General features: G+C 34.7%; 1 protein-coding gene across 3 annotated transcripts in view; it reads right to left on the bottom strand.

The window, feature by feature from the left end:
- LOC118181971 (fasciclin-1-like) overlaps window positions 1-22290 on the bottom strand; it is a 330859-nt gene that overhangs the window by 45180 nt on the left and 263389 nt on the right. For all 3 annotated transcript variants that reach the window (XM_085808714.1, XM_085808713.1, XM_085808715.1), the window contains exons 11-12: window positions 20891-21062; window positions 7715-7832 (exon numbers count right to left, since the gene is read on the bottom strand). In XM_085808714.1, coding sequence (XP_085664840.1) covers window positions 7715-7832; window positions 20891-21062 — 290 coding nt within the window. The remainder of the gene's footprint in view (window positions 1-7714; window positions 7833-20890; window positions 21063-22290) is intronic.

The raw sequence follows: 22290 nt of genomic DNA on the forward strand, positions 1-22290 counted from the left end.
CTAGAGAAACTAAACTTCGCAACAACAAAGTAACGTCTTTTTTATTATTGCGATTAAATGATACTTAATCATTCTGGAATTATCATTTAAGTTATTAAAGTATCTCATATATTGACCGAGCATTGAATCCACAACAAATTAAGTCAGTTTCTACGCCCTCAGTGTCTTTTTGCAGAGTGAGACCAAACGTAAACTTTCAGTTTTGTGCATCGAAAAATCTGTCTCCTTGCCCACTGGCCGAATCGCTTGTTTTTGCGTAAAAACTGTAGATTTAATTTAATTATAAATATTGTTTAACTTTTTTAACTGTATTTGGTGTTTTATGGTTTTCTATATCTTTCAATTTTTAATGAAGATATTTTTAGGTTTTATTATTTTTGCCTTGCCGTGAACTGAATTGAATGAATATGTCTAATGAAATTCGAGGAAATAAGTGTTTCATATTAATAGAAAATACCGCCGCCAGTCTGCTTCGGAGAGAGGAGAATGTTTACGAGTAGCGCATGCATTATATAAGCAGCGTTGCATCATCTGTGAAAAACTGTTTATTTTTTGTTTAATTTCTTTTATACAACATCTTAGATTTATTATAGTATTTGAATAGAGCATGTGGCAACGATTAGATAATCATTCAGATGATATAATGTTTGTGCATTCTGAGTTATAAAATGAATGAGATGTAGCACTATTAAATGAACCGAGCGCCAGATTATAGTTATGATAAATAAGTATAGTGAATGTTAGAAAGGGCATTTGTTCTATCGTGGTTTATTCGCTAGCGACGAAGTAGTTTTAATTCAATGTAATAAGTTTAAATGAAATGCAGGAAAAAGGCGTATAATTTAATATTCCGTACAAGAAAATCATCTGGTGTAAATCAGATTTTTTTTTTTCATTCAGGACGAAGTTTGATCATGGAGGTAAGAATAAAAGGAGACGTCATTCCCACCCTAAGCCTTCAGTTCTCCTTTAATATAGTAATAGATAGTAGTGCTTATCTACAAAAAATGTGCATCTCCGGACAAGAAATGACAGCCGAGCGGTAAAACGCCTGGTTTCGAAAGAGTTAGCGAGTGAAATTTTAGAATCATCTCAAGCCAAAATTACAAATACTGCATATTGATTTAAATACTATACATACTGGTAAAGCAATTTGGACTTAGGTTTCCTGATAAAGCGTTATGCACTTTGTTTCATTTATCTTATTTTATTTTCAATTACTTCACAGCATTATACATAATACTACGATATAATTTCATTTCTTCATTCTACTATTCCATGGTCAATTACTGACAAATCTTGTGGACTTTGTAGAGACATTAGGTTAATTGGAAAAGCTAGAGAGAGGAAAAATTAGGAACGCCTTCACCAAGAATTGAACACGGACCTCTGGAATACCGGTACAGCGTGCAGAATCACTACACCACGAGGGCATGCCAGGAAGGTGGGAGAAATTCCTTATAACTTTATTCCTGTGAAAGCACGATGTTGATTTCCATTATTTTAACGAAACACAGCATTGTATATCGCACTCTTATATTAGCATTACTATGTTTATTTTATCCTAGTTTCGCACATTGTGTTATTTCATATATCATCACAGCAAATTTTCAAGTATTCGTATACAAAATTAAGTCTGTATGCAGTAATTAATCTCCCAATACTTATTAATCTCCAACAAATTAGTTGGAATCTCTCAAAATCAAATATCAAATATCTTCAACGAATTATTCACTTCTTCACCACCAGAGGCTCCGAACATTTTACAGGTAAAAACTCCAGTAGTTGTCTAAGTAGTAGTTATTCGGAACTGGATATGCAAGTTGTTGTCTAGTCCAATATGCAAATGCGGAATATCTACAAATTAGTTCCTATTAGGATAGGAGATCTGATACTTCTGCAGCAGGATGTACGGTCCAATTGCATATGGAAGTAGTTGTCTAGAAGTTGTCCAACTGGACATGCAAATACGTAATATCTACAAATTAGTTTCCATTAGGAAAGGAGATCTCATAACTTCTACAGCAGGATGTGTACAACAGATGTACAGTACTTCTACATCAGGTTGCATATATGCAAGTAGTTGTCGTCTAGAAGTTGTCCAATTGGACATGCAAGAACGACAGTATGCTTAGAGTTTGTACAACTAGTAATTCGCAACTGGATATGCAAGTAGTAATCCAACTTGGATATGCAAGCAGTTGTCTAGTAGTTGTCCAGTTGAATATGCAAGTGCGTAATATCTACAAATTAGTTCCCCATCCATGATGTAGGATCTGATACTTTTGCAGGAGGATGTACGGCTCGATTGCACATGCAAGTAGTTGTCTAACAGTTGTCGAGTTGGGCATGCAAGTACGCAATATCTACAAATTAGTTCCCATTAGGAAAGGAGATCTGGTACTTCTGCAAAAGGACGTAAAGTCTCGGCATAGCCTCCAACGACAGTGTTGCTCATGATGTCAGTCGTGATTTTCATACGCGCGAAGTTTGATTTAATTCTTAAATCTGGCAACAAAAAATTGTAAGAATGAAATGTTTATGTTTGGAACAGTTGCATGTATAATAACGAAAATAAGGTGAGTATATAAATGCAACAAATGCAATTAATTAAAAAATTAATAACACGAGATTGATTGATGATGAAATATTGAACTTTACTAATGAAAAATATACTGAAAGCGAAGTAATTATTAGTGAAGAATGCTTATATAATTTGAAACAAATGAAAAATTTGAAGAATTAAATTTCGAAGTTAATAGTGTTTCCAGTGTGAGTCAGAGTACAAATAGTACTGTTTTAAATCCTACTCAAGCTCTTTCTCAAAATACTAAAATGCATTGGATAAAATTGCCCAAATTAACGGTAAATAAATGTTTTGGCGATTCCTCGCAGTGATTAGAATTCCACGGACAATTTGCAATCGCTATTAATAAAAATCCAAATTTGAGTTGAGTTGAAATATTGATTTATTTACGAAATTTCCTTGGAGGGCCTGCTGCCAAAACTATTTCCGGTTTGGCATTTAAAGAAGAAAACTATGAAGCAGCTATAGAACTTGTGCGATCTACATATGAACAAAATAATCTTTTAATTATTTCTCATTTAGGACTGTTGTTACGTATCTCTCGGTTAAGGATTCACGCGACATTGTTGGTTTAAGAAATCAATTTGATCGTTCTGAGATCCATATCAGAAATTTAGAAACATTGGGTTTCGTTTGGTTTATGTGTTTACGGCAAAGTCTCGAGGCTATCTGCCTAAGGGAAGGAATGCCCTTTATGGAGGAATTTTTAAAGGAAATGGCTCGTATACACGTTGCACATTGGAAAAACCAAGAAAACGCCCATGCAGCTAGCCCGTTCGCGAAAACCTGCTTGCACTAATGCTTATGAAAATTTTACCAGAAGATCTTAAATTAGAATTTAGTACATTAAATAAATCTAAAAGCTTTACTAGATTTTTTCAAAGGATGAAATACTTAGCAGAAAACGAGCTATGGTTGTCTAATTAGGAAAACACGATACCAAATAAAATGCTCAAGAGTTTTATATGTTAAGTTTTGCATGACACAGCGTAAAATCTGGGGTTAAACTATTTTTATTATCTAATTCAGAAACGTATTAATAATTTAATGAATTACTATAATAAATTTATTTTTTTTTATCTGTAAAAATAAGTTCCTATTCCCTCTAAAGCTTAATCTGAAGGGAGACTTTCTGCATATTGATATGAAATGCCCAGCTGCGGGAAGATAGCTTCCTCGCAAACCGGGTTAACGGTTCCCAGAAAATTGCAAAGAAAGGCATGGTTACCAGATTTGGCACGAAATCGGCGATATAACCACGGACGGAAAGAGAACATTCTAGAACAAATTCTTACCGGTTTACCCCCAGAATGTCCTCGATGGTAGACCAACAGCTATATAAACCCTGCTTGTACGTAGAGTAGTGTATCACGAGTTAGTGCATCGTCGAGTCTGAAGCTGTCTTCACCGTTATAGCCTGATAGCTGTGTTGCTGATTGTTTCAGCGTGTTTGTCGCGGTTTTCGACGACTGTAACGCACCTTCGAACTGTCCTGTGTAATACTGACGAATGAATTGTGTTTTAATTCTTCGTCAAGTGTTGTCGTCAGTCACTCCAACTCCACGAGCCCGTGGAAACGCAACAATATGAAAAAATAATCGTTCAATGAGATAAACTGTACGATTAACTTACGATACGATAACTTATGGTACGATAAACTTATTTATAGTATAAAGCATTCAACAATTTCCCTTCACACCCCCTTCATATGCCTAACGCACATTAGCGCAGCTAAAATATTTTGAAATGAAGTAACAAAATATAAAAGTCAATTAAGCGTTTCCTACACAAAAAAGAAATTCAAAGCAATTACCTTCTACATTCTTTTTTATAAAGTAGCAGAAATGCTTGGCGTAAAAGTTCCAGATAGCATTTTTTGTTGATTGAAATATTTATGTATATTAATGTTGCTTTTTGCTTTGGCAAGAGTGATGCAATATAAAAGGCAGGCATTCTTTTTGGTAAAGTATTCAATTTTACTTAAAATCTACTTTATAAACGTGCTCTGCTGTTACTTTGATAGTGAATGCCTCGAACAAAAGAAGGTAAATAAATATTCATCAATATCCCGCTTCCAAAGCGTGTGTTTTCCTTTGAAATGTTTTTGTAGAAATTTTTTTGCATGGTACATTTTAAAATATAAGGTTTAAAAGGAACATGCTTTGAGAAACTATAAAAAAAGCTTTCTTTCTTATAGGTAATAAGTATTATTATTATCGGATAAAGATGTTTCTTTTCTCAGAAACATGGTCTCCTGCTCGAAAACACAGCGTAATCAGGTGTTAAAATTTCAAGTACATCATCTAAAGGAAAAAAAAATGCAGTAAAAGTATTTTTAAGAAGGAAAGGAGCCAAAATTATTATAATTTTTGTTGTTTTACAAGCTTCTACACTTTCAATTACCATAACCAAACGTATTACATCGTAGTATATTAGAAGTGAACTTTGAGTTACCATTAGGTGTCTGTAGTGTTTGACACATTTATCCTTTTTTGGAGAAACTGCTTCTGCAGTTACGGGCACTAATGAACCATGTTGAAAGTACCTTCATTAGTACGGAAGAATATTCTTGAATGCAAAAGCTCTCTTCATGTCATGGAATTGATTTTTGTTTGGAGATTCTTATAGGTGACATAGGTTGGGCGAGAAAAGGCCAGCTGTTGGCCATATATTTCATTTAAGGACATCTAGCTTATAACCAAAGAAATAATATGAAGAGAAATCTCATGCAACAGAGCCATAGACAAGGCGCTGCACATCTAACAAAAAAATCTGTGCTTCATATTTAATGAGACTTGTGTTGCAAAGCATATTTTAATTTTATTATTATTTTAATTTAGCGAACCTTTCCTGTCTTATCTAGTTTCAACTTATAACTCCCTACCAGAATGAGTTTTTAGAATCGCGTTGAATGCAAATGAAGAAGGGAATAGTACTTAGGTCAAGTTCAACTGATTTCCACAGAAAGGGTTGGGATTTCTGAGTAGCGCGCGTTTGCCTTTGGGCTATGTCTGTCTAAACTGTTGTACGCTCGGCCGTATTATTACACGCCTTTTATTAGTTAGCCGGCTAGTTTAACATTACGAGCCAACTACTTTAGAATTGTGTTAGCTTCGGCTAAATCACTTAAATAGTCTAGTTCGTATTTCTTGCTTTTGAGTTCAAGCCCAAGTGGAGGCTTTGCTGCACGCCCGAAGAAGGGGGCCGACTGTTAATGCTATATTGTGTGAATAAAGGGCAATTAACACTTCTTGAGTTTTCGCTTTCTGTTCTTTGAACCAAGCGATTATTCGCTTCTCGACATTTCATTTAACAGAATAAAAGGGAGGAATTCTATAGTGCCATCTTCTTCTTCACCTGAAGCAGCAGACAGAATTTTGGCGGAAACGTTGAAATCTGTACAGTTTTCTGTTGAAATTTGTGCAGGAATGATTATCACGTACTGCCTTAAATTAAGTCTTACGCGAAAGGCTAGAATTACGTTGCGTGAATACGTGAAATACGTAAAATACGTGAAAAGATAAATAATAAAAAAAAAAAAAAAAAAAAACCCACCCACTTTCTGAAACTTTTCAGATTTTAAATTACGTCCAAAGGGGCGTTTCTTTAACGTTTTGTGTGTTACCTTTATTTATTAAATATCATGTTCTTTACACTTAAACCATGAAATTCAGTTCAATAGCAATGTCGCAAAATAATTTTAAAATGAGCATATCTTTAGAATTTCCGATGCACAGTTCCGCGCCATAGAGATAAAAAGGTTCCCCCCCCCCGTAGAGTGTTGCCATTGCTCGCTTTTAAATCGTTGAGTTTGTTGATCAAAAATTCGTTAAAGTTTTACAAAATATCAAATCGCTAATAAAGCAAACTCCAAATTTGGGCTTTCAGATGCCCATATTCGCAGTAGGATTACGTCATTCAAAATTGGATGGCTCTAGGTACCGTTGTTCTATCACAGTGCAATAAGCATACATACATTTATGCAGATTCTTCATTATTTAATTTCTTCAAATATAATACAGGGCGATAGTATTTGATGGCAACGATTTGAAAAGTGATGCAGCCTTTTAAAGTGTTCAACGCAAAACCTCCAGGGACAAGGCCCCTTTGGATTAATAACAACAGTTACAATAATTTTGAAAATTAAATAAAAACTACGTTCAGGGGTGGAATATAGGCGATAGAAAGTTTAGTTTATAGTCTAATGCCTCACACTAAGTTTACTATTAAATAAATAGTGATTTTTACAACATACTTAAGTTTACAATTAAATAAACAGTGATTCCCCTTCTTACAACTAAATTCACTTAATTTCAGTTCTGAAAGCTTCTGATTTAATTTCTGCTCTACTCTTTTTAAAGGGAAAAGTGACTCAAATTCTCCTCTCTTTCCTTATAAAATTTTTTCCTGATATTGTTTAATTTTGTTTTCTAATTTATTCTCTTCACTTTAAGTACAGCAGCTTTATAAGTATTAGACAATTTTATAAGTCACTCATATTTTCCACAAGGATGTGTAAAAGAGTAAATTAGAAAATTACATTTAATCATCACTGCGTTAAATGCCGTAAAGTACTTCAACTGATAAAGCCTTTATTCATCTTCCTTCTGTCTAAAATTAAAAGAATGTGAAAATTATGTCTGATTTTGCGAAAGGTATGGAACCAAAGGTGTAAAGACATTAAAAATTTTGATGCAGAAGACATGAAAATGAACAATGCCTTCGCCAGGACTCGAACCTGGACATCTCTAGTATGCGCAGGGCGATCTAACCGTTACACTACGAAGGCATGCTGGAAGGAGGGAGAAAATGGCTTACATACCTCTTAAGTATACTTAAGTAAGTTATCAAAACTAGCTCTGAAATTATTAAGAATTACCATTCAGAAATGCATTTAATGCACACCAATTATCAGTGAAATATTATCGTATACAAATCGATTGCATTTCTTTGACACAAGCACAATTACGGCTGAATTTCTGACACATATAAAAAGTACCGTATTTATTCATTAAATTTATGCTAAATTTATTTACTTTCATCCTGGTTATTCCAATCGAAAATTACAAACTATGCTACTGAAACACATTTCAGCGATGTTGTGTAAAAATAATTTTGGGAACTTACCGCCCGGATGGTCGAGATGGATAACCTTGAAACGACCGTGGACCATCTGTATCTCGTTTATTCTTTCAAGGTCAGAAGAACGAAGCTCACGATTAACAACGAGGTGACGATCCAAAATCTGTGAAAATACATACGTGTTTAAATAAATGCATATGATTAAATTATAATGATTATATATGTTTATTTGTAAGAGACACTAATTAATGCATTTTTTTTAGATTTACAAGGTAATAATATATAAAAAAGAAATAACTTTATTACAATAAAGTCAGCTCACTTGACAAGAATATTAATTAAAGAGGAGGACTCCGTCATTACGATCTACAGCAGAACTCCGATTATCCGAATCACTTGGGACCGAGAACCCATTCGAATAATCAAAAATTTGGATAATTGCGTTTTTTGCGAAGATAGGCTATGCGTACTGTTCCGGTTTGACTAGAAACTTTCACTCTGCCGATGTTCCAGTTTGATTAGAAACAAACTTTTCTCTGCCTCAGAATGGCAACAAATCATCAAAAAATGTTTATGTACGCACTAATGTACACTATTCGAATCACGAATGTCGCTGTCTACGCATCTAACTATGAATCTAATGACGTATCTAAATGCCACATCTAAATTTCTGCAAGCGATGGTTCAGCTATAATTCTATGATCAAATACTCAATCTAGTTTTAAATTCATTTATTAAAATACTAAAATTAATCTAATCTAGAATTTAGAATCGAATCTAATGTTACATCTCAGAAGCAGCGTTCTAGCTGCTTCATAACAAATCGAAAGTCAAGTTCTCACTGTTGCCATTCTGAGGCAGAGAAAAGTTTGTTTCTAATCAAACTGGAACATCGGCAGAGTGAAAGTTTCTAGTCAAACCGGAACATCCCGGCCCCCGTTGGACGATTGTCCAACATCATTTGGAAATGGGAGTGGACTGATATTGGAGACGGCTCGGCGAAAGATTCCATCTGAAGTTCTGACGTCTACGACTCGTACTAGTCCATCTGGACCAGGAAAGGTTTCTTCGATGCGAGCTAGTGTCCACTTCATGGGCGCCTTGTTTTTATCCTTTAACAAGACTAGTTGTCCTGCCTTGAGATTGGATCTCACTTGATTCCATTTTGAGCGGTTCTGCAAATGATTAAGATATTTCACGCTCCAGCGCTTCCAGAAATTAGCTCTACGTTTTTGAATTAAAGTCCATCTAGAAGACAAGGTCAAAGAATCTACAGAATCATTCGGTTCTGGTATCGACAAAAGTGGAGCTCCTATTAGGAAATGACCTGGAGTCAAAGGCTGAAGATCTGTTGGATCAGCCGAAATAGGTGATAGAGGTCGAGAGTTCAAGCAGGCTTCTATTTGTGTAATTAATGTATACAGCTCTTCAAAGTTCAAAATTGTCGTTTTCGTGACCTTTGTCAAAATTCTCTTCATTGATTTTATATTAGCCTCCCATAACCCGCCGAAATGCGGGGAAGAAGGAGGAATAAATCTCCATGTCATACCTTCTTCAGAACTAAAGCGCTGAATAGGATCCGATTTACAAATTATAAAGAGTTTATCAAGAACATTATTCGTTCCCTTGAAGTTCGTAGCGTTATCACTCCAAACAATGGATGGTTTAGATCGTCTGGCAATAAACCTTCTAAGACATGCTAGAAAAGCTTCAGTAGACAAATCCGATACTACTACTAGATGAATAGCCTTTGTACTAGAGCAAATAAATATCGCTATGTATGATTTTAACGTAACTCTAGATCTTTTCAAATTAGGCTTGGTGATAACTGGACCTGCAAAGTCCAGTCCTATTTTTTCGAATGGTCTAGTTATTACAACTCTATCTCTAGGTAAGTCTCCCATCATTTGGTTTATGGTTTGGTTCATTGTTCGAAAGCACGTCATGCATTATAACGCGTCTTATAACGACTTATAACGCGTCTAACTCTATCTTGTCCGGAAGGTATCCAGTATAATTGCCTAATAAGAGAAAGTGTTGTTTGAACGCCTGAATGAAGAGATGTTTTGTGATAATAATCTATGAGTAATTCAGTGAAATGATGTCTTTTGGGTAAAAGAAGTTGATGTTTCTGGTCTTCTGAAAGACTGAAGAAACGTAGTCTCCCACCAACTCGTAAAAGTTCATCTTCATCGAGAAATACATTTAAGGATAAAACCTTACTATTACTTGGAACTGATCGTTTCGACTGCAGGCACTTAATTTCAGGTTAAAATTCAGAATGTTGTACACATTTGACTAGCACCTTTGTTGAATTCTGTAGTTCAGAAGCACTCAAAAAACTTTCTTTTCTTAATGGTGGATTGGTTCTATAGTTGTTCGCAAACCTTAAACACCACGCAGTAGTTCTAATCAATTTGCTGAATGACAAATACCTTTTAATGAATTCGTTCTCAATGGAATTTTCACCTGTGACTGTTGAGTTCACTACAGCTCCCCTTCAAAGTTCAAGCTCTTCATGATCCTTACTGATTCTGCAAGTTTAGGCCACGAATCGATGCTCTGTAATAGCCACTTAGATCCATGCCACCACATGTCACTATTTCGTAGTTCAGACAACGTTATTCCTTTCGTCGAATTTGTCTTTGTTCCTCTGGTCAGCATATCAGCCGTATTTTCATCTCCAGGGCAATAATTCCAGGAGTCAGGTGATGTTTTCTCTCGTATTTCCATTACTCGATGTTGGATGAATGGCTTCCATTTATTTAAATCGCCCTTTATCCAATGTAACGTAACAGAAGAGTCTGACCAAAATTATACATTCATCTGGAGTCTTTTCTCTAACTGTTCTTTCACATTTGAGGCTAATCTTGCTCCGATGAGCACCCCATCAGCTCTAATCTTGGAAGGGACAGCTTCTTCAGTGGAGCTACTCTGGTTTTGGAAATGACAAAACTACTTCCTATTTCACTGTCCGTCGTGACGTATCGCAGGTATATCACAGCTCCATATGCCTTCTGACTTGCGTCGGTAAAGCAATGCATTTGAATATCTCTCAATTCAGACTTGTTAGTCTTTCGGAAATAATGTCGTGGAATGTTTTCATCCTGAATCGCTGACAGTTCATTAATCCATTTTTTCATTCTGTTTTCAAAGTCCAATGGTAACGGATCATCCCAATCTACCCCAAATTGTCAAAGTTCCTGCATTAGTATTTTTGCCCTAATGGTGAATGGACTTATAAATCCAATGGGATCGTAAAGCTTTCCAATGGTTTTAAGAACTTCTCTTTTTGTCATTAGCTTTGTTTCCCCTTGAGCTTGATTAGTTAGATTTTGTGATTCTATCATCAGAAGGTCTTCCTTGTAATTCCATTTATATCCCAATACCTTCTGTTCCAGAACTTTATGGATTTCACCATTTTCGTATTCGCCAAAAACTTCCTGCAGATTCCCACAATTTGTTTTCCATTTTCGCATGTTGAAACCAGCAGCCTTCAAAATATATCTAATATCTTCATATATGAGTTTGGCTTCGTTTTCGTCTTCATCCACACCTATTAAATCGTCTACGTATAAACATTCGTTCAATAGTTTAACTGCTTTCTGAGTTGTTTCTTTAAAGGTATTTATGCGATGTTTGATAGTAGCGGCAAGCAAAAATAGGCTGGATGTAGCTCCAAACAAAACGCGAGTCATCCTAAGTATTTTCGTGTTAGGTTTCCCATCCTTATCTGTAAGGTTATTTGCCCACAAAAATCTTACAGCATCCCCTATCTTCAGGTGACAGAGAAATCTGGAGAAAGGCTTGTTCAATGTAGGCAGTGAATGCTATGCTATGTGTACGAAATTGTATTAATATCTCTAACAATGGTGGATTTAAATTAGGACCGGAATAGAGACAATCGTTTAAAGAGTATTCATTTTTTGAATGGCTGGATGCATCAAATACAACTCTTACCGGTTTATCAGGTCGAATAACTGGCTGGTGAGGCTAATAAATTCTTCCTGTTTCTTCAGAACTTGGATCAATTTCCTCAGCTATACCCATTTTTAAATGCTGTTCTATAACTGAGTGATACTGCTGATGAAGCAGTGGATCATTTCTTAACCTTTTAACCAGTTTATTAAAGCGAACTTCTGCATTTACGTAATTCGTTTTTAATTCAGACGAATGTTCATTCCAAGGGAGTTTAACCTCATATCGCGTTTCTTTAAATTTGATAGTTCTGTTAAAATTCTATAAAATGTCGTTATCTATTTTACTAATCTCCTTCCCTTGTTCTATTCCCAATATTTCTAATTCCCAAAACTGCTTTAACTGTGTTGAGACCAATTTGTCATCAACAATAATGTCCATGTTTAATAATTTACCGTTAGAATCAGTCCGGCCTTGAAGGCACCATCCAAATATTGTTTCAGAAGCTATAAGTTTATTTTTAAAACGTTTACGTCTACCAGTTATTACTTCATGATAGTAATCTGCTCCGATCAAAACAGCAATATTTTTGTCACTGAATTCACAAGAATCAGCTAATTGTAGTTCTATTATCTCTTTGTTAATTTTGGAAACTGGGATATCAGGGAAAGGCAAATTTGTTGCACATATTTGGTTAGTTTCTAAAGCTTCAATTTCTATATTTAGGGATGGTTCACTTCTGTTTTCTAGTTTGACTTTAACAACATTGTAAGTTTGTTCTGTTGCCTGGTTAACCCCAAAGGCAAATATGGACAAAGTTTCCTTTCGAATAAATAACAGGTAATTTACACTTCTCTGAAATGTCCCGAATAAAAAAACTTCTCATCGATCCATTGTCTAATAGAATACGAACTGGTTCTAAATTATCCTTCTCAGAAAATGGACGTATCATCACAGTACACGTTTGTAGAAATGCACTGCGGAAAGTTTCGGTTTTTAATTGACTAATCTGAACATCTTCTTTACTGGATAGAATTGTCGACACGACCTTGATTTTCTCCGATTTGGTTTCGAGTTGCATGTGGCCACACTCGGCCGGACGCTCCATCCACTTCAACGTAGTTTCAAGGCCGGGAAACGCTTCACCAGCTGATGCCCCGCGTCTGCTTTATCTTCGACATTAAAGTGATGTTCTTCCTTGACACTTTCGTTTCTCACACTTTCAATAAATTCATCATCATTTAGAATTTGCAAGCCAGGGTCAGACGAACTTCTGAGCTTCCAAGAACTTTCAAAAGAATATTTCTTAATTCCTCAAGTGAGACGTCATCCTTATATTCTTCTTCTCTTCCTTTTCTTTTTCTTGAGCTTCTTTCGTTTTACTACTTTTCCTTCTGAAAAATTCCCAAAGCGATTCGGATAACTAGGGATTCGGAGAGTCGAAGTACGGATAATTGGAGTTGTACTGTACCTATTTTTTATATTTAACAAATAATTTAGAGTGATTATTCAAGGAATTTCATGCTAATGTACGAAATATGTGATCTAAACCTTTACTACAACTTCCCGTTTCCTTTAGACCTGAATGCAAATTAATTGTCTGAGTAGTCGACGATTCTGGAAGCTTTAGTATTACAACTTCTGGCAGCTTCGCCCTCAATTTACATTTGATCACCCAGACTCGCCAATGATCATTTCAGCGTTTGTCATTTCCCTAGCCGACATTTTAAAACACGCCACTAAAATATTTCAGGCAGCTTAAGCAGACCCTGCTAAAATTGCCCAATAGAAACCAGTAAAACTTTTTATGGGTTTCTATTGACTTTACTGCTTTCTGTTGGTCTCTGTGTTTTTTTTTTTTTTTTACTGGTTTTAAAATGCCCCATAGAAACCAGTAAAACTTTCTACTGGTATCTATAGAATTTCTGTTGGTCCCTACTGAATTTTACTGGTTTCTATTGATATCTGTGGGTTTTTCTTACTGGTATCATTTGACACCCATACAACCAATATTAATGTCTGAACTTTCTACTGGTTTGTATTGGTTTATATTGAATTTTACTGGGTTTCTTACTGGTATCAATATAGTAATAAATCTTCTGTTGGTTTATATGGGTTTATGCTAATTTTCTATCGGACATTAATAGACTTCTTGTAAACAATAAAATTAATAGAATGAAAATATGATCTCTTTAAGACCATCAGAGTAACCTGGAAACGCAGGTGGTCGATTTAGAGAGGGTTTTTACTAAATATGCTTATTTATTTGATTAAAAAAAATTCGGAAACAATAACAGTAATAATATACATCACGCACAACGAAGTCTAAGGCGACCAGCCCCAAATAAAAATGCATCTTTGCAAGTGGTCGCCATAGAGAGGTGATGTTCAATACTAATATATACTCACGTTCTCAGAAATACGTTTATCTTTTAGAGGTGGCCGTCTTAGGGTGGTTGTATCTACGAAATGATTCTCTCTAAGGCGACCAGTCACACTTGCAGAATTTTCTTTGTGATTGGTCGCCTTACAGAGGGAATGTTCAAAACCAAAATATACTTATGTTCTCAGAAAAACTGGTTTCTTTCAGAGGCGGTCATCTTAGGGAGGTGGTTTTTGCTACGAGTTGGTTCTCTGAATACACGCACATACGCACTTACATTTCTGATATTACAAATAAACACCGGTATCAATCAACATCTCTTAAACGCGACCAAGTTCATTCACAATCGCAAAACTATTTTCCCCTTGGTCCGTGTTAACGCTGACGTGAGGAAAAAATTTCCCCTCCCTTCCCTGCTCTCAGAAGAAGTTTCCAAGACAAGCAATTTGGCGCCGTTCTATTTAGTGTGTAAAGACATTAGGCTTCTTTTTGGAAGCCGGCAAGATGAAACATTAGCAACCGCCTTCGCCGGGAATCGAACCACAGACCTCTGGAATACCGGCCCAGCGTGCAGACCCACTACACCACGAAGGCACGCTAGGAAAGTGGGAGAAATACATTATAAGTGTTGTGCGATGTTTGTGTTATGGTCTTCGTAGATGAAGTAATGCAATATATAATTTATTATGATTTACTATATTAAAAATTTTACTGTTTAGAAATTAATAATAAATAACAAAATATGAGCTCTGACTGTGAATATGAAAGCAAATACCACTAAAGCCATGCACTTGTAATCGTGTCTAATGTTTGAGAGAAGTTTGCTGATAGCCGACTAGTTCTGTGCGTGAAATTGATTTCTCATCTTTATTCATATCCTAAAAAGCAATGTGCTCAAAGACTGAAAAGTGATAATTTCAGACTTTATAATTTGTTTTAGGGTGTTTACGTCAGATGCACAAATATAGTTTTTGCATTCTACTGAAACTGTATTTTTGAAAATTCGTTTTTTGATTACAAATTAGAAATACGTTTTAAAGCTTGTTCATGTAGATTGCTTTATCATTTAAATATTATGTACTAATAAATTTGAGCATACCTTACTTAAAAATGATCTTGCATGATTAAATTTTTTGACTAATGTTATGTGGTCGAGCAAAAAGAATGTTTTTTTACGTCTTAAAATTGTACTAATTATATTTCGCGAGCAAAAAAGGTAAGTTTCATTAATGAAGTAAACATTGAAATATTTAATGTGTTTATTACTTATTGAATGAGGTAGACAAGACATGTACAAACTTAAGGAATCTTTTTTTCATTACTAAAATTATGTGAAAATTTAGATGATCATAGTAGCTTACATTGTTTTTTCTTTTTGGTCTATTTTTCTTTACAAGTATGAGACTAGAACCACATTTTTGCATTAAATATTTTATGCTCTTTTGTTAAATCCCATATAATCATTTTTTTGCATACTTTAATTTTCATTATTATTAGTTCGATGAAGAAAATTTCAAATGTTTTTTTTCCATAAATTGCTTTCGAAACAGAAATAGATTTGCAAATAATTAAAAGAGTTTATGTAATATTAAATGTACTAGTCTTTTGGGGGTATAAAAAGTGAATTATTTATTTGAAAAAAATTACATTAATGAGAATTACATTAAGTGAAATCTCATATAATGGTTATTTTCTTAAATGATCACCTCTGACAGTGACACATTTGTCAGGAACATAATTAAATAACAGTACTTAAAATCACCGATAAGTTTTGTCAGGTTACAAGAAACTGTCATTATCTGGAATTGTGGAGTTGATTGTTTTAGGAATTTATGCCGTATAATCCATTGATTTAGGTGTAGTAATTTTTACGTGTGTATGAATTTTGCAGAAGTATGAAAGTTTTTACAAGACAATTAAAACCAAAGCTTTTCGAATCATGAGTCTTGTAAGGGCACTGTTTTAGCATTGCTTTCAAATATAGTTAGAGTAATATTTTGTAGAGACATTTGGATTTTTTTTGGAAGTAGAAATGATGAAAAATTAGCAACCGCCTTCGCCGGGAATCGGACCACGGGCCTCTGGAATACCGGCCCAGCGTGCAGAACCACTACACCACGAAGGCACGCTAGGAAGGCGGGAGAAATACCTTATAATTTAAACATTATTTTCTTTTATTAGTTATACTGCGGAAATGGTAGTTACAAATTTTTGCACTAAATTTATCTGTTTCTATAGATATTAACGTAAATAAAACTGTTTGTAAACAAATGTAACTATATGTGCTATATCTGCTTAATTGCAATGACAGTAATTTTAACTGTGCTTGTATAAGACAAAAGATTCATTTATATTGCTAAATACTGCACTATATAAATTTTATTTGGCATTGTAAATACAGGAAATGCTCAACATGAGGTATTATTTTTATATTATATAATCTGCTGTCAATAACAATAACTACCTTTTCAGTACTTTTTAGAATTTTTATGGTTCAAAATAATATTTCTATACACTTTTTAAAGTATTTTTTTCTACAATAGAAATCTAAATAACTTATACCTAAAACACTATTGTATAAAAATACCATTTACCTATATATATATATATATATATATATATATATATATATAGGTAAATGGTAATTTTATATATTTTTTGAGTAAAGTGCAGAATCGCCCACTTATTTGTTTCGCACTTTTTACAAGAAAAAGAAAAATTGGATTTTGTTTTTCAATTTTCTTTGACTTTTTAAATGAAAATAGGTCGATGTGTACATGGATAAAGTCAAGGGAGTGCGCAATGCCATTTTTGTACAATTCTGAGATTTTTTTTTAAGTGAACAATAGGTCGATGTGTACATGGATAAAGAGTATGAGCAATTCTTAAAAACGCGCCAAGCAGTGGATGATTCTACACTTTCCTCTGTTTTTCTATAGGAATTTGGTTTCATTAGTTATTTAATAAATATATACTTGTAATTACGCGGATAAGAGTACGAGTATATTCATACTTATTCACAGACATGGAATGTTTTCAGTATGAAAGATAATTAATCTTTTTTACATAAAGAACTACATATAGTATAAATACCTATTATGTTATATATTTTATTTATATAAAATCTGTGGAAGATTATATAGCACTAAAAGTGAGATACGGAATAAAATATTATACGCTATGAGATATTTCCTTAATTCCCGAACTGTGGGTTGAAAATCGGTATTTGTTGAGATCTGTAAATTTTTTAAAGTTCTTTTACAAAATAATTTATTGTATTTTGGGTATGATTCAGTTTATTATATTTTATATTCATGTATCATTTATCTTCTGAGAGATACAGGTAACATTCAATGTATAGTAAAGAGGTGGTCGACACAGTGTTTGTGTGTTTGTATATTATTATTTCTTCACTACATTATATTCTAGGATTCATCCTTTGTTCCACGCAAAACATCTATGTGTATGCGTGTCATAATAAGCTGCAGGGTATTGCTATCAGTGGTAATATGCTAAGTTTCTATTTTCCAAATCCCTTACTTTTTTTTACTTGCTTGCTAATAGTGTCCTGAAAATTAGGGTTTCATCTAGCTTTGTTTAAATTTGGTTTATTGCATTGCAGGTGAATTAAAATTTAAACAGATTCTAGAAAGTACCATCCACACCATTTCTCATTAGGTATCAAATTGTTAAACAAGCTGATGTGATTAAATGCCATTGTTTAATTTCCCAATTAAAGAACTGAAATACAAATATATGCAGTGAGATACAGTACTATATGTATCAATCAATCAAGTTATAATCAAATCAATAATATATATACAATCAAAGTCATGATTCGCAACCATCAAATGATATTTATATATATATATGTAATAGATTCTGTAGTCGAATAGACGGTTAAATCCGTAATGAACAGCAAGAATTTTGATGCCTTAGAGATGTTGAAACTCCAATCCACAATCAATAAGAAATTTGGCAGACGAGGTATATTTAATTCAAATTTTCTTTCAGCAAATATGTTGAAGCCACAAACAAGTTGGAACATTATTTATGCCTATTCCAAAAGTTTACATTTAAAAAAAATTTGTAGTAAGAAAGAAGGAGCAGACAGACTGCAGTCCAGCTAGGCCAAAGCGTAGAAAGCAAATGCGTTATGTGAAACGTAATTCAGACTGAATTAATTTTGGTTCTTGATGCATTTTTATTTGGTATTTCATACTGCTGTAAAATTACTATAAGCTGTTTGAGTTTTAGTTCCATTTACAACATCAAATTATGTAAGAGTCCTATGACATGGATTAATCTCGAAATGACGCAGTGCAGAGAGATTTTTATTTTTAGAATAGAGAAGGAAAAATTAATTTTATACTGCTAATTTAATCTTTTATATATTCTTTATTTTTCTTACATATATAACATATATATATATGTACATATATCATTCGATGGTTGTGAATCATGACTTTGATTACTATCTTTCTATTAATTTTATTTTCAATATTATACAAGGGTATTTTAAAATTTTGTAAAGAGAATTTATACAAATATTTTGTAATATGTATATAGATATTAACATGCATTGAAAAGGACACGGGCTCGTAGACTTCTAGATATTTAAAACATTTTATTAAGTTTATTCGCATTGAATTTTATTTAAAATTACTCTACATGCTTTCTCCGCCCTTTAGTTATGTACATTTCATCATCGCTAATTATATACTTCTGCTGATTTATGCTTTTATTTACTAGTTTTTATGGAAATTTGATCTACATTTCTATTTTTGTGTATTGTTTTTTTTATAGGGATTCTGTATATGGATACAAGTTCTATGTGCGATTCTAGGTATGGATACTCCGCTAAGGTATAATACTATTGGTTTTGTGTATGGGTTTTTGTCTACTGTTTTGTGCAGCGATTTTTCCAAGAGGTACCTTTATTGGTCAGTGGATTTTTGTGTGCTGGTTTTTACAGGGATTTGGCCTATGGGTACGTGTTTATATATAGGTGTACGTGTTTTTGTCTACTGGTTTTTACATGGCGGAATATCCATTTTTTAATGGAGATTTGGCCTATGGATATGCATAAAGTACTGATTTCTGGCTATGGGTTTTTGCTTGGATTTCGTTTATGGTGCCTACAGTTCTACAGAAATTTGGCCTACTCGTATCCATACAGTCGTACGGGTTTCTGTTTATAGATTTTTACGAGTATTTGGCCTATGGGTACCCGTCCAGTTATATGGGTTTCTTTTTATGGGTTTTTAAGGGGATTTGGCCTACGGGTACCCGTAAAGCTGTATGGGTTTCTTTCTATGGGTTTTTACGGGGATTTGGTCTACGGGTACCCGTACAGTTTCACGGGTTTCCATCTGTGGGCTTTTACGGGCATTTGGCCTACGAGTACCTGAAGAGCTGTAAGGTACCCGTAGGCCAATTTCCCGTAAAAATGCTTTATGGATTTCTACGGGGCATTTTTAGCAGGGGACCATTTTACGTAGTCCCTGATTACGTTACTTCGAATTTGAATTTCAGATTATATTATTTTAAGTACTCGCAAATTAAAATATTTAGGCATTGTATCGCGCGAGTCTGCCCTTCCCCTGATTTTTAACGCATGCGTACTTTTACGCGCTGCGTCCCCGGCCCTGCTCTTTGTGGCATTTTCTTCTACTTGTGTAAGTACGTAATGTCAACGTTGGGAAGAGCATAAAACGAGTTATTTGTACTCACAATTGTAGCCTTCTGTTACATTTACAGAGTTAATATAAAGGTTTTTCTTAGGATTTTGCCTTATTAATTCAGACTAGAGCGGTAACTCGTTTGCCTGCATAGTAAAGTCTGAAGGACACAGATTCAATATATTTCAAAACTATTTATTATTTCTTAATAAAAGCCTGCCTATAGATGATTCAACCAAAATGCTTAGTTAGTTAATTTTTCTATTATATGTTTCTTGGAACAGCAGACGGCCGAAAGCATTATATAGTAGCTGACTTTTTTAAGTTCCTGAGCAAGTATTTAAGCAAGCAAAGAACATGCGTACAGAGTTTAAATATATTATACATGAAACAGGAGTCTGTTCAAAAGGAGCTATTCTCTTTGTGACATTTTTCTCCCACTTCCAAAAGTGACGTCAGCATCGGGAAGAGCACAACATTATTTGTCTACTGACCTTGCAGAATTCTTCGATACTACAGTTGACAGAAAATGTTACCCGCGTTTAATTTTGGTTCACTTCGATTTTCAGTTGGGACAAGCAAATAAAGAAAAAGCATTCTTCGAAACTTCCCTTTGAACAGAAACTTTAGCAAAGGCTCTATGCAGACATATTCGTACAGACAATGGAATGAGGATTTATTCCTGCAAAATTCGCTAAATCTATAAGATTTTCGTCGTAACCAAGCATAAACGGCCGTCTAGGGCATCTCTTTGAAGACCATAATGCCCTAGACGGCCGTTTATTCAAACAACCACGACCGCCCCGAACAGGCGAAATTTGAATTTTCGTTTCTTTCCTCCCCCCGAAGGTACGCAGTAGCGGGTGCAGGTTCCCCAAATGCTTTGTATCAATATATTGCAGACAGCTTGACATAAAAGAATTTATTTGGGGTTTCGTATCTTCATTTGTCATGTACCTATTCTCTTACGTCATTTACCTCTTTGTGCGTTAATGGATGGGGAGGGCAGGAAACTTCTGTGAACCCTCCAAAGGCATTTCGTGCGCTTCGATATTCCAAGCGCACGGTTAGTGAGGACTTTGGTTTTTCAAAGAGTTAACATTAAATATTTGGCATAAAACAAGTTTCAAAGAATTTGACATCGCTTTTCTGTAACCGAAAAATTTCTGAAAAGAAATGCAAGTTTATTGAGAGAAATACCAGCATAACTGTAAAAAAGGATTGTAAAATTGAATGTACCTTTTTGGTATGGTAGGGAAAAGCCTTCATGGTGAGTTGCTTGTATACTGTGGGCATATTTCTTTTGAGCTGCATCCATGCATCGTCACTGGGAGCAAAGAATGTAAATCGTTTGTCGTTGCCACTCAGAATTTGACCCCAACCGTCTTGCTCACTCAGCTCATAAGTAATCCTACAAATAAATCATTCCTAAATTAATAGGAAATAAGCGAGAATAATACCAATCTATGAAATCTCATTAGGAAGTACAGCAAATGTCATCAGTTCTTTAAGATGTGGTGTGTGTGATTATGGCAAAGCCTCGCGGGCTATCTGATTAAGGGGAGGGATGCCTTCGTGGAGGACGTAATAAGGGAAACTGGCTCGTATACACGTTACACATGGGGAAAACCACGAAAACGCCCATGCAGCCAGCCCGTTCGCGGGATTCGGACCGAACTACCAGTGTTCAGCGACTTTACCGCTCGGCCGCTGGTGGGCTCAGTTCTTTAAGAAATTAAGTTCTTAAACATTAATGCTGTAATTAAGGACCATTATTAAGAAGAGACCATTAAGAAAAGATCATTGAATCTTGAACATTGTGAACAGCTGACAGATGTTATAGCTTATGAATTCCCAATGTTCTTCAATTTTTGTATCAATTTTATTAAACACATAAGAATGTAAGATAATACTGAGTAGTTACTCTATTTTCTTTAAAGGTTATAAGACTCGTATACAGTGCCCTCCAAATGTTAAGGAACAGCATGTTTTTCAAAGTTCACCATTACAAAAATGTCAGTAATGTTTAGATTCATATATAAAGAAGTTTGAGAAATTATATGCAAAAACAATAGCTACCACTTTTATTTTATAGAAATGAATATTTATATAGAAGTTGGAAAAAAAATGCAAAAATTGTAATTTTTGTTCACGAGTGTTGAACTTGAGTTCTTATTACAGTTTCGTGGACCATATCCAGGAGAAATCGTTTGCACGATTCATTGAGGTGGCGGGCAGTCGGATGGGTGAAAATGGGGATGTCACAAGCTGATGCTGCTAGACGTCTCAATGTCTCTCGTAGTGTGGTTCACCGACTACGGAATCAGTTTTAATACTAGGATTCTGTATCTAGAAGACATGTTCCAGGCAAACTTAGAGTTACAACACCTACGGGAGACCGTTATTTAGCTCTTTCGGCCTGAAGGAGGAGTAACATTACTGTGCGTCAGCTCATGGCAAATCATTCATTGGCAACAGGAACAAGAATCTTAGCTACTACAGTACGCAGATCCCTGCAAAATACAGGTCTGTATGCATGATGACTTGTTATTTGCGTCTCATTGACTCGAGGACAAAGAGGTGCCTCTTTATGTTGGTCAAGAGAACACTCCTGGACCATTCACCAATGGGTATCTGTT

The sequence above is a fragment of the Stegodyphus dumicola genome, chromosome X1 (assembly GCF_044657685.1).
Source record: "Stegodyphus dumicola isolate Sdum_Otavi_A_Nest chromosome X1, ASM4465768v1".
NCBI lineage: Eukaryota > Metazoa > Arthropoda > Arachnida > Araneae > Eresidae > Stegodyphus > Stegodyphus dumicola.